Source organism: Chlorocebus sabaeus, chromosome 2 (genome assembly GCF_047675955.1).
Source record: "Chlorocebus sabaeus isolate Y175 chromosome 2, mChlSab1.0.hap1, whole genome shotgun sequence".
NCBI lineage: Eukaryota > Metazoa > Chordata > Mammalia > Primates > Cercopithecidae > Chlorocebus > Chlorocebus sabaeus.
The window spans coordinates 96,376,050-96,389,473 of NC_132905.1; the positions used below are offsets into that span (position 1 = coordinate 96,376,050).

Consider the following 13,424-nt stretch of genomic DNA (forward strand, 5'->3'; position numbering starts at 1 on the left):
CTTCTCTTTAATTAGTCAGTAAGGTAAGCAAACCTTTTCAGAAACTTTGCATCACAGGGTGATTGGAACACAGGCGCTCCTTTTACTTGAAAAAAGGGGTGGGCTCTGCCCAGTGCTGACGGTGCGGCCATCAAGAGGGCAGCCACGCTCTTTGGTGGGGGTTTCTGTTCCTCCCTGTAACTGAGTCCCCAGGTTCAATTCTGCAGCTGCCCCTGCAGACAAAAGACAGGGAGTCTGAAGATGCTCATCGCAGCCAGCGCTCCACAAAAGACAGGTCATGTTTCCTTCCTCGGGGGCCTCTGCGTCCCAAGAGGCTTCTGCACACAGCACTGCTTAAAGGGGTTTAACTGCTGCTGTGGGGACAGGAGCTCTGAGCATCTTCGAAGGGCTGAATTTACCATTGTGGATGGCAAATTGCAAATCCATGCATTTATTCAGCCAATATTTAGCAAGCACCTGCCATGAGCAAGACTCTAGACACAGCGCAGCCAGCAAGAAAGACAAAGGGCTCCCATGTGGCCCCAGATGATAAGCGCTAGGAAGAGATTAGCCGGGGACGGTCCGAGAGAGATGAGGGCAGAGTGGTGCAGGACGGCCTCTAGGGAGAGTGATGTTTCAGCAGGGACCTTGATGATGTTTTAGTAGAGACCTTGGTGACCAGCGAAGTGAGTCTTGTGAAATTCCTCCAGGGAGAGTGACCACCAACTCCAAAGCCTGGAAAAGGCCACGCTGGAGTGTTTGAGGAACCCCAAGAGGGGCTGTGAGCCTAGAGAGCAGGGAACAGGGAGTAGCAGGAGGTGAGACCGGCGGGGCCGATGGCAGATCCCGGGGCCCAGGGGCACGGGAAGGGCTCTGGTTTGCCTTTGGTATGTGGAAAGCCTTGGGGGGTCTGGATGGGGCAAATCCTGATTGACAGGGCATAGAGTGGGGTAAGGATGGGGGATATAAGGACAACCACAAGGAGGCTGAACCTCATGGGCCACAGGGGCCATGACATGGACCAGGCACTAGTGGTGCCGACAGTGAGGACTGGCTGCCTGAGGTTAATTTCGAAGGCAGAATGGGCGGGATGTGCTGACGGCAAACGCCTGAGAGATGCGTCCAGGACGTCCTTGGTTAAGTCAGTCTTCCTTTCTCCCTCCCAGTAGGACCTGCCCACATACATGTCAGTGCCTTTTGGCTGTGATCTGCGGTCTCCTTCAAGCTCACACGTTTCTCCTTCATGAACTCTTTCCTGACTACTCTCTCCGGTCCCTCAACAAATGTTTGCCCTCAAAGGCAAGGACAAGAAATGTAACATGTCATTCTTTCCTTGCTTTTACCTGTGTGTTACCGGAGATGCTCCCCGCTGGAGTACAGCTCTGGGGGGACAGAGCCTGGAATGCACTTTCACTCCTGAGACCCTGCCGTGCCCAGCACAGCCCTGTGTGTGTGACAGGGGATCTGTATGCGTGGATGAGCTGATCATAAACCCTGGGGGGACAAATAACACCAAATGGACATGCAATAACCAACTATGAGGGCGTGTTAACACGTGCGTCAGATGTCGGTCCAAGGTCAAGCCAGCTCCCCAGGCGGTAGCAGGGAGAGGCCTCACGGGGGTGGCTGGTCTTCCTTGCTATAAAATATCCTCTCAGAAGGTTTACCTGCAAATCAATTCCATTGAGCTCAAACTAAAATTTTGAGGAAACAAACAAATAAGCTTATTTGGGGCCCAGCACGTGATAGTTACGCAGCCAGTGCCATGAACAGACTTGGTTTCAGGGCATGAACGCCTTATCCTGTGCCGATGTCTCCTGGGAGCCCTGCGAAGCTTTAGTAAAGATTTGCAAACAGCTTGAGTTACAGGCACGTTCTTTTCAGTGAAGTGAGGGAGGAAACTGGTAGACTCTTCCCTGATGTTCTTGGAAGAGAACTTTTCAAGTTATGAAGGAAGGATTAAGCTAGACAGGGCATCTCCTGGCTTACACAAATAAGATTTTTTTAAGAGAAATGCATAGAAGCATTTTTCATTTTAATATGTTATAAACATAACACAATTGCTCAAAACAGGGTTTATTATTTAGAAGAGAAAAATATACTTGAGTAGAGACTATATTTCACACCCAAATCTGCTTTTTCCCTCTGGGTCACAAGCTTTCTCTATTTGCAGACTTCCAAATTCAAGATAAATCATTTGATTGTGGAATTATTTCATCTTTTGAATTCCTCAAAGAAAAAGGATAATGAACTATGAAGACATTATGCTAAGTGAAATAAGTCAGCCAGACAGAGAAAGACAAATACTGCATGATCTCACTTATATGTGGAATCTTAAAAAAAAAAAAAAAAAATTTGAATACATACAGCATAAAGTGGGGGTTCTCAGGGGAGGGCGTGGGGGCAGGAAATGGAGAGCTGTGGGTCAAAGGGTGCAAAGTTGCAGATGTGTAGGATGAAGAAGTCCAGAGACAGAAGGTACAGCTGACAGCCAGAGGTATAATATCTTATTGAATACTGAAAATTTGCCCAGAGGAGATTTTAGTTTCGGTTACAATGAAAAAAAAAAAGTAAAAAAAGTAACAATGCAAGATGATAGATATGTTAATTTGCTTAATGACAGCGCTCATTTCACTATTATGAATATCGCAAAATATCCCATTGTACCACTTAAATATGTACAGTAGAAAGAATATTTTTATTTATTTATTTATTTATTTTTTGGACACAGTCTCGCTCTGTTGCCCTGGCTGGAGTGCAGTGGCATGATCTCGGCTCGCTGCAAGCTCTGCCTCCTGGGTTCATGCCATTCTCCTACCTCAGCCTCCCGAGTAGCTGGGCCTACAGGTGCCTGCCACCACGTCCAGCTAATTTTTTTGTATTTTTAGTAAAGACAGGGTTTCACCGTGTTAGCCAGGATGGTCTCGATCTCCTGACCTCATGATTCACCTGCCTCGGCCTCCCAAAGTGCTGGGATTACAGGCGTGAGCCACCATGCCCAGTCCCAAAAGAATATTATTTAAAAATCAAGTGGACTGTAGTGGCTCACACCTGTAATTCCAGCACTTTGGGAGGCTGAGGCAGGTGGATCACCTGAGGTCTGGAGTTCCAGCCTGGCCAACATAGTGAAACCCCATCTCTACTAAATATATAAAAATAAGCCAGGCATGGTGGTGCACACCTGTAGTCCCAGCTACTTCGGAGGCTGAGGCAGGAGAATTGCTTGAACCCAGGAAGCAGAGGTTGCAGTGAGCCTAGATCATGCCACTGCACTCCAGCCTGGGTGACAGAGTGAGACTCTGCCTCAAAAAAATAAAAATAAAAATATACAAATAAATAAATGTCATAATACACTCACATTTAATGGTGAAATATTGAGACCTTGTCCTCTGAGATGGAGAGTTACACAAGAAGGTGCACTAGTACCACATCTGTTCACCATTTGACTTGGGGTCCAAGCCAGTGCAATAAAGGCAAAAAAATAATAGAAGGAACTATTATGCATAGAGCTGCCATGAACATTCATAGACCAGTCTTTGTGTGGACACACATTTTCATGTATATTTACCTTTATAAGAAACCCTCCAAATGTTCCCCAAAGTGGTTAGACAGTTACACATTCCCACCAGCACTGTGTGAGAGCTCCTGTTATTCCCCAGCCTTGTGTAAAACTGGTAGTTTCCATTTTAGGTCTTCTGGTGGGTGTGCTGTGGAATCACGTTGTGGTTTTAATTTGTATTTCCCTGATGACTAATGATGTTGGGCATCTTTTCATGTCTATGTATATATCTTCTTTTTGCAAGTATCTTTTTTGATATTTTGCCCATTCTTAAACTAGATGCTTGTTTTCTTATTATTTAAGTATCTACAAAATATTCTGTATATTCTAGATACAAGTCCTTTGTCAGGTATACGTAGAGTGATACTTTCTTCCAGTCTGTGGTTGACCTTATTATATTCTTTATGGTGTCTTTCAAAGAGCAGAAGTTTTCAACTTTGGTGAAGTCAAGTTCATCAATTTTTTCTTTTGTTGGTTTATTCCTTTTATGTCCTAAGAAAACTTTGCAAACTCCAACATAGCAAACATTTTTTTTTCTAGATTTTCTTAAGGAGATTTATAGTTTTAGCATTCACATTTTGAGTTAATTTTTGTATATAATGTGAGGTAAGAGTTGAGGTTCATTTTTCCTCATACCAATATGCAGTTTTCCTAGCACTAATTTTTTTTTTTTTCTTTTTTTTTTAGACGGGGTCTCATTCTGTCACCCAGGCTGGAGTGCAGTGATGCAATCACAGCTCACTGCAGCCTCGACTTCTTGGACTTAAGCCATCATCCCACCTCAGCCTCCTAAGTAGCTGAAACTAATGCCACCATGGCTTTTTTTTTTTTTTTTTTTTTTTTTTTTTTTTTTGAGATGAAGTCTCATTCTACTGCCCTGGTTGATCCCAAACTCCTGGGCTCAAGTGATCCTCCCACTTTGGCCTCTCAAAGTGCTAAGATTATGGGCATGAGCCTCTAGCACCATTTATCAAAAGCATTATCCTTTCCCCCATTGAATTTCATTGGCATCCTTGTCGAAAATCAATTGATTGTAAGTGTGAATCTTTTTGCACTACCCAGTGACACACTGACACACTATGGCAACCTGATTTCTAAATGCTTATGACAAAGCAAAAGACAAAACCAGAGGGTTTAGCACTATAGTGATTACAACAGTATAGAATGGACACAAAAAGGGACAAATCAAACAAGAGAGCATAACAGTTAGAAAAAACTAATCCATATGCAGTCACTTGATTTACAATAAGCCTCCTACTGCAATTCACTGGGCAAAGGATGGCTGTTTCAATAGAGAAGTAGATGAAAGTTTACCCCTACCTCACACCATACACAGATGAATTCAAATGGATCATAAAGCTAAATATGAACAGCAAAAGTAGCAAAACTTCTAGAACAAAACATAGATGATCTTCATCAATGTTGGATCAACAACAATCTCTTGAACAGGATGAAGAAAACTCTAACCAGAGTTCCTACAAATTGGTAAGAAAAAGCAAACAACCTAGTGAGAAAAAAAAAGAAAGAGCAGAATATCTGAACAGGAACTTCCCCAGAGAAGATATTCAAATGGACAATAAACCTGTGAAATGATGCTCAATATCATTATGCCTCAGGGAAATACAAATGGAAACCACAGGGAGATACCACTACACACCACCCCCGCCACAGAGTGGCTAAAGTTAGGGACTGATAATATTAAGTGTGAATGAAGATGTAGAGCTTTGTACAACTGCTTGGCAGCTCCTAATGGAGTTTCACATGCTCTATGATCCAACAACCCCACACCTAGATGCACACCTAACAGAAATGTATGCACAAGGCACTCAAAGACACATAGAAGAACGTCCTCAGCAACGTTAGTTACAATAGCAAAACAACTAAAAACTGCCTGAATGCACATCAACAGAGAAATGGATAAATGAATTATGTTATATTTATTTTATTTCTTTATTTTTGAGCTGGAGTCTCGCTCTGTCCCAGGCTGAAGTGCAGTGGTGCAATCTCCGCTCACTGCTATCTCCACCTCCTGGGTTCAAATGATTCTCCTGCCTCACCCTCCTGAGTAGCTGGGATTCCAGGCATGCACCACCATGCCTGGCTAATTTTTGTATTTTTTAGTAGGTACAGGGCTTCAACATATTGGCCAGGCTGGTCTCGAACTCCTGACCTCAGGTGATCCACCCCCCCTTGGCCTCCCAAAGTGCTGGGATTACAGGCGTGAGCCACTATGCCTGGCCGGTATATTTATTAATCGAATACTACACAGTAGTAACAGTGAACTAACTGTGGCTACAAGCAATAATGTGGATAAATTTTACAGGCATAATTTGAGGAAAAAGAAACTAGACAAGATAGAGAATATGCTATATGGTTCTATTTATATGAGGCTCAACAACAGGCACAATTCATATACAAGCAATATAGCAGTTTACTTTCTGGGGGAGGGAGGAGATATCTGGAGGAGGCTGGGCTGGGGGCAGAGATGCATCTGAGGTTCCGAGAATGTTCCAGAGCAGGCTTTCTCCACCTTGACACTACTGACATTTTGTTGGGGAGACTGTCCTGGGCACTGTGACATTTCCGGCCTCTACCCACTAGTGCCAGTACCGCAATGTCCACCCCACCCACCACCACCACCACCACCTCATTTTGGAAACAAAAATGTCTCCAGGCATCGCTAAATGTCCCCTCAGGTGGAAGAGGTACAAAATTCCCCTGGTTGCCCTGTTTTATTTTGGGTCGTGGGGGAATTAGGGGTGTGGGCTCATTTATGGAAATTCCTTGAGCTATACACATATGATTCATCAACTTTTCTGTACACATATTAAGCTTTTAAAGTTTTTAAAATAAAAAAACAAGTCAATGAATGACTGAAAGAACCAGTAAGTTTTCCAGCAGAGGCAATAAATAAAGTGGGATTTAATGTCTTGTTCGCAGACAAGGAGACTGGGATCCAGGGTGGGTCAGGGCAGGGGACCAGCAGGATCCAGGAGGGAACTCATTCCCTGACTTCTCCTCCCACTTCCTTCCCCCACACTCTCACACATTCTTGCTCCCAAACACTAGACAAGTCCCTGTAGAGGCTGATCCCATGCAGAGGCTCAGTTGGACCTTTAGCCTCGAACCCCATGGAGGAAACAGTTAGGATTGGTGGACGCTGCACCCAGCATCCTGCAAACAGAATTCTGAAAACCGATATTTCATGCAAACAGGATATCAGCTTTTGTCAGAAAGATCAAAAAGGGCTTGAGGTTTTTCTTCGCAGCCTCAGCCTTGCCTCTCCCCCTCTTGCTTTATCTCCTCATTTCTGTGTGCAGGCGAGCGTCTTGGCCCACAGGCAGGAAGAGATGGCAGCCGGGGAGACGCAGCTCTACGCCAAGGTCTCCAACAAGCTCAAGGGCCGCAGTACCCCCTTGCTCCTGGAGCCCCTCCTGGCCATGGGCTTCCCGGTGCACACCGCGTGAGTACTGCCCAGAGACCCGGGGACCCAGCCAGCGGGGCTGGAGCCAGACCCTGCTGCGGCCCCTCCCATGGAGCTGCAGGGGTGGAGGGCACAGCTTCCTGCCAAAGCAGTGCACCTTGCAGGGTGAGACACTGCCTCTGCACAGGCCCTCCTCTGCTTTTCATAAATGAGATGATCTTGACCAAGCTTGTCCAACCCACGTGTGGCCCAGGACAGCTTGGAATGCCGCCCAACACAAATTGGTAAACTTTCTTAAAACATTATGAGTTTTGTTTTGTTTTGTTTTGTTTTTTTAGCTCATCAGCTATTATTAGTGTTAGTGTGTGTGTGTATTATCAATGTTAGTTTATGTGTGGCCGAGGGAGGCAAAAGAATCCCTCTGATATTCTTGACCTTTTAAAGACCTCCTCTGCTGGCTGAATGGGAGACCCTGAAATGTGTGAAAATCAGAAGCCATGTATTACTCCGGGTGCTCCATTTTGGGGGTCTGGAGGAGCTTGGGGCCTGCTTGTAACCTCTTTGTGTGCAGCTCAGTGACTCTGAAGGTAGCATTTCAAGACGTTCAAACTCTAACGTGAAAGGCCCCAAAGCCTGCCTCGTCTCTACCACCAGGACCACCTGTCAGCAGGGCTGTGCTTCCATGCTGCCCAGGGAAAGTCACTTGTCCTCAGGGAGAATCCCCTGAGTGTCTGATAACGAAACAAATGGGTAGGAAACCAGACACAGTGTGAGCGTGACCCTGCTGACCCAAGGGAAAGGCCTGCATGTGGAAGAGCTTAGCCCTTGGAGTTACCACTCTCGGAGAGGGAGGACATGATACCAACATTGGGTTACAGCTTTCACGGCAAACCAGTGCCCTCGTTCCAACCCATTCATTTTTTCACATGGAAAAATGTATCAGAAACACACTTTAGGTAACTTTGGGTTGGGGAAGGAGCTAAAGTTTCCTTCCACACTATAACAAAAGCTTGGCCAAATTGGGTGAAGTAACTTTGAAGCTAGATAAACCCCTTTCTTCTCCCCAAGTCAGTGCTTTGTCGTCACTGTTATGTTCGAGCTAAGCCGGGGGGCTTTGAATGGGGAGCGGGGTCAGGCGTGTGCAGGGCGGCCACCGGGCACCGTCCAGGCAGCGCAGACAAGGCAGCTCTCGTCCACTGCTTGCTGCCCAGTGCAGGCAGGACACTGGGCCCAGAGAGTGTATTAGGGGCAGGGGTGGGACTCGAACCAGGACTCCAGGCCTTTGAAGGAGTTCACGCTGGATTTTACTACTAAACCTGTAGCATGGACTCCTACTCAAAATTCCTTCCAGTTTAAACATTAAACATATGTTGGAGGAAGATAAATGTGTATTAATTTTCCCACACCAGAGCACCTCAAAGTAAGGGCCCTGCACCAAGGCTGCCCTGTTCAAACCTCTCCAGGTGGCCACAGCCCCATCGGTACCCACCCAAATAGCAGCACTGGGCATCACGTGGTGGGCTCCTCATGGATGCCCGCCATTTCCAGTACGCATTCCTGATAAAGTACCTTAGCTATATTCCATTCTGTTTCATCTGGTCCAGTTCTGCCCAATTCAATGGAATGTACGTACGTCCCAGGTTACCGTGATGAGTAAGACTCAGCCCTGCGTTCAGGGAGTTTTGGTCTAGCAGGGGAGAGCCGTGGACGCAAGGGGACCGTGTGAGCCGTGACAAGTGCCTGCCTGGGTGCTTTGGGAAGGGCTGTTTCCCAGTGGGGGAGAGGTGTGGGAGGCGAGCCTGGGGATCGGGCCGTTTCGCTAAGTGATGCTGGGGCGAAGGAAGCGTTTCTCAGGGAAGCGTGTGTCCCAGCTGGGGGCACTTTCCACAAGGTGGGTCCATTTGCTCTAGGCAGTGGGAGGGGCAGGCCAGGGAAAGGGATTGCAGGAGCAGGCGGAGGTCAGGTCCTCAGCACTGAGACCCTGTGCCAAGGGCTGAAGCAGGTAGCCAGGGAAGGAAAGTGGTGCGGAGGTCTGAGCTGCATTGTCCAAAACCACAATGGCAGCACTCAGGGGACAGGCGCCTGGGCACGTGCCAGCTGGAAGTTCAGCATCAGGCCCTCTTCAGAGCACATCCCAAAGATCGTGGGTGTGCAAGGCTACACCACCCCTCTCTGACCCTTTTCCCAAGAATGGGCGACGTGACTCTGTGCCTGTGTCCGCTCTTCTGCAGGCTGAAAGCGTTGGCAGCCACGGGGAGGAAGACGGCGGAGGAAGCCTTGGTCTGGTGAGTGCTGCTGCTCCTGTAGACCTGGGGGTGTTTGGACAGAATGCCCTGTGCTCGAGGACTCCCTCCCACCAGGGTGGACACCAGGAAACACCGGGAGCCTCTGGGTGGGATGCGGCCACTACGGAAGTAAAACAAAATAATCTCCCTGCCTATCCACAGTGCACTGAGGGAGGGGCACAGGGCTTTGGTTAACCATGGAAAGAGACGGAGAGAACTTTTAACAAGGCTTTTTTCACTTACAAACCTGATTCAATCCAATTTGACTGCCAAGAAGTACAGGTTCATGTGCTTTGTTGAGTAGCTGGGGAAGACATAATTGTCGTGTTGTGATAAGCACATAAATTAGGGTAATTGTTAGAATAAAGTAAATAATTAGGGTAAAAATGGTAACATCTGGGTTATATATTAGTACTGCTAATATTCAACCTATATGAGTAATTGAAGAGTAGGCTGGGATTTTGTATACTTGTGTTTGACTAAGTCCTCCTCAACCGCCTACTACGATGGACAAGATTGAGATAGAGAGGAGGATGTTTGTGTTTATTGATAGAAAGGTTTGAGACATAATTGACATCTTTGCTGATAGAAATAGCGGCCACTACACTCTGGGGCTGCCTCTGAGGAGAAGGGAGTTTACTGGTGGTCATGAAGCCCTCTAAGGGCGCCAGGTGTGTGGGTCAGTTGAGGGCTCTGATTCGAGGTGGCCTCACTAGGTACCAGCTGCGTGAGTGATTCTGCAAGCCACCCGCTGCCATGGGCCTGTTCTCTGCTCTGGGGATGGAGAGGAGGGCCCCCAGTTCTCTAAAACCTTCTCCCGCCTGGATGTGCTGTGGGGAGTCCTTCAGCCTCTGCCCTGAGATAGCCACGGGGAAAATCAAACAACAAAAGCCAGGTCCCTGGAGGCTGGAGCCCTCCCCAAAGCAGGGCAGTTACTGATCCTGGGCCTCTGAGTGTGCAGCGTTCCCAATGGGATGCTCCTCCTCCTCCAGAAAGTGTAGGCCACCGGCAAAATGGGCAATGCCTTCACAGACCCCACTCAAGCCAGTTGCCAATTTTGAATCAGAAACAAGCCTACTGCTGTGAGGGGCATGGCCAGCACCCGCCCATTGCAACCCAGTCAATAAGACTGGGAAACCCACCAAAAAACAAGGAGGCACTGGGGTCCCCTAGACTCAGTCAAGAGCACCCCAACCTCTCACTGGTAACCAGGCAGGTGGGGCAAATTAAGATATCATTAGAGCAAACAAGGTAACTCCGAGCGTTGATGAGGATGAGGGAAGCGGGGGCCTCACACGTCACTGGTGTCACTGAGGGAGGCAGTGCTGGGTGTCTGCCAACTCTGGCAATGTGCACAGCCCACCAGCCTGGTTGAGGATCTAAGCAGATTCCCTGGAGAAATGCAAGGAGCCTAAAGAGACATGTACAAAGATCTTGATTACAGGGTTATTAAATGGTTTTAAAATAAAATAATTTAGATGTTCATCAATGCGGGAATGAACAAGTGCAACATTATATATGCACACGATGAACTATTACACAGCACTTTAACAAATTCACACTGACGAACTTCACTAGACGTGTGTATCAACGGGGATTAATTGCAAAGACATGGAGGAGGAAAAATGCCAGTTGCAGAATAATTTGAACAACAGCTTATGATTTATGTAAAACAAGTGCTATCTGTAAGTCCATTACTTAGATTTCTGAGAGAAGACAAAGCAGCTTCACCCCTGGGCTGAACCCTGGAAAGGGGGAGAGTAGGAATCGCGATGGGGAGGAGAAGTAACTTCCTTTGTGATTTTTACTGAAGAGAATATGGTCTTGCGTAAGTTCTGTTTCCTTCAGTGATTGAATACTGCTTTCTAAATTGAAAATTATATCACAAGCACTTTGCTGAGTAATTAGAAATTCTTCAAAAGCATGATTTCTCATGAATGCACGATAAATCGATTTGCTATCAGTTATGGAGTTTTTCTTCTTTCTTATTCTAAATAACCCTAAATAAATGTTTCACGTGTAAAGTTTTGCCTATACAGTACTTCGTGCTCTTTCCTCAGGAGAAATTTCTGGAAGTAGAATTATTAGTTCAAAGGGTGTAGGCATTTTAAGACTCTCGATACCTATGGGCAAATTGCTTCACATAAAAGTTGAAAAGTCCGTCCTTAAGTCCTGCTTCAGCTTTGGCACGTTGAGCAGAACTTTTATACTTTTTATTTTAAAAAATCTTTGTTAACTTGACAGATGAGAAAAATGCTGTCTCGGAGCTATTTTACTTTCATTTTTATTGTTAGTGACAAAAAACTCCTATGTTGGGTCATCCGTCATTTTTCCTTTAATTTAAAATAACTGTCTGCCTGAAATCCCAGCTACTTAGGAGGCTGAGGAAGGAAAATCACTTGAACCCGGGAGGCGGAGGTTGCAGTGAGCTGAGATCGTGCCACTGCACTCCGGCCTGGGTGACAGAGCAAGGCTCCATCTCAAACATAAAATAAAGCAAAATAACAGTCTGAATCTAAAGAAACATAGTAGCTACCTAAATTTTATCTAGGTTTTTGGTTTTGGTTGTTATACGTAATTTGAAGTTTGAGGTAAAATACAAATATGAGGTTTTTCCACAAAATTTTCCCTCACCATCAAAGAGATGCTGGGCTCACAGATCATTTGAAGACCAGGTTTTAGATCTTTAATTCTTTTTTTTTTTTTGAGACGGAGTCTCGCTCTGTCACCCAGGCTGGAGTGCAGTGGCCGGATCTCGGCTCACAGCAAGCTCCGCCTCCCGGGTTCACGCCATTCTCCTGCCTTCGCCTCCCGAGTAGCTGGGACTACAGACGCCCGCCACCTCGCCCGGCTAGTTTTTTGTATTTTTCAGTAGAGACGGGGTTTCACTGGGTTAGCCAGGATGGTCTCGATCTCCTGACCTCGTGATCCGCCCGTCTCGGCCTCCCAAAGTGCTGGGATTACAGGCTTGAGCCACCGCGCCCGGCCCAGGTTTTAGATCTTGATGTCAACTTCCTTTCATTTTTTTCCACCTTTGACTTTGGAATCAGACTGAGGTGGGTCTGAGAGCAGCACGGGCGCTGACCAGGTCTGTGCCACACACAGCCCTGCTGCAGGTGCCTCCCACCGGTAGGATGGCTGTGAGATTAATTTATGTCATGAGCATATATGATGTGTTCAGTGTACCCTATAATTCTGCATTGCTGTCGTTGTCATTCTCTTGTGTGTCCTCGAAGGAGAAAAATCTTTTTGTTGTGACAGAGGGTGAAGCCGGCTTGCTCTCTGTTGCAGGCTGCATGATCATGGCAATGACCCTTCCCTAGATGACCCCATCCCCCAGGAGTATGCCCTTTTCCTCTGTCCAACGGGGCCCCTGCTGGAAAAACTTCAAGAGTTCTGGAGAGAGAGCAAGCGCCAGTGTGCAAAGAACAGAGCTCATGAGGTCTTCCCGCATGTGACACTCTGTGACTTCTTCACGGTGAGTCAACCCAGTGTGCCTTCAATGCTTATCATCACCGCAGCTGGAGGCATTTTTCTATGCTAACTAGGCCGTGATGGGACAAAGTTGACTTATTTAAATGGGATGGTCCAGAACGGCATCATTACCTGGCACCTTCATGTCAGCAGTCCTTTATTTTCCTCTTTGCCTTCATCTGGTCAACTCCTATTCATCCTTCAGAACCCAACTCATTTATCCTCTCCCCTTTTTGAGTCTTTTCCAGCTCCCCAGGCAAAAGAAGTTGCCGTCCATTTTCTTGTTCACGTGTCTAGTGGCACTTTTGTATCATATGGGCCATGCGTCTGGTGCAGCACTGCATCCCTCACCAGACCGAGTCCCTCAAGGGAAGCCAGATGCTTCACTCATCTTTGAACCCCCAGAAACTAGCACAGCCTCTAAAACAGAGTTGGCCCTTCCAAAATGTGTGATAAGTCAACTCAAGGACAGGTGATTGTTGGCTACCCCCAAATGCAGAACTTTTCCCTGTCTCAGGGACCAGCCCTCTGATTCAGAAAGAAATGGCCCAGTGGGTAGCTTCACAGTGGCACAAAATGGCCCAGTGGGCAGCTCCACAGGGGCACTGGGAAAGCAAGAAGGATGTGGGGGCTGCTCAGGAGAAAATAAGGAGAAGGGAGGGACAGACAGCCACTGCCCTCCTCAGCTCCGCCAGAGGGGCCT

General features: G+C 46.9%; 1 protein-coding gene across 2 annotated transcripts in view; it reads left to right on the plus strand.

The window, feature by feature from the left end:
• The first annotated feature begins 6,794 nt into the window (after nt 1-6,794).
• The window catches only part of UBASH3A (ubiquitin associated and SH3 domain containing A), a 53,824-nt gene continuing 47,194 nt past the window's right edge, over nt 6,795-13,424 (plus strand). For both annotated transcript variants that reach the window (XM_007969125.3, XM_007969138.3), the window contains exons 1-3: nt 6,795-7,001; nt 9,194-9,247; nt 12,539-12,725. In XM_007969125.3, the coding sequence (XP_007967316.3) occupies nt 6,889-7,001; nt 9,194-9,247; nt 12,539-12,725 (354 nt within the window). In that variant the 5' untranslated portion in view covers nt 6,795-6,888. The remainder of the gene's footprint in view (nt 7,002-9,193; nt 9,248-12,538; nt 12,726-13,424) is intronic.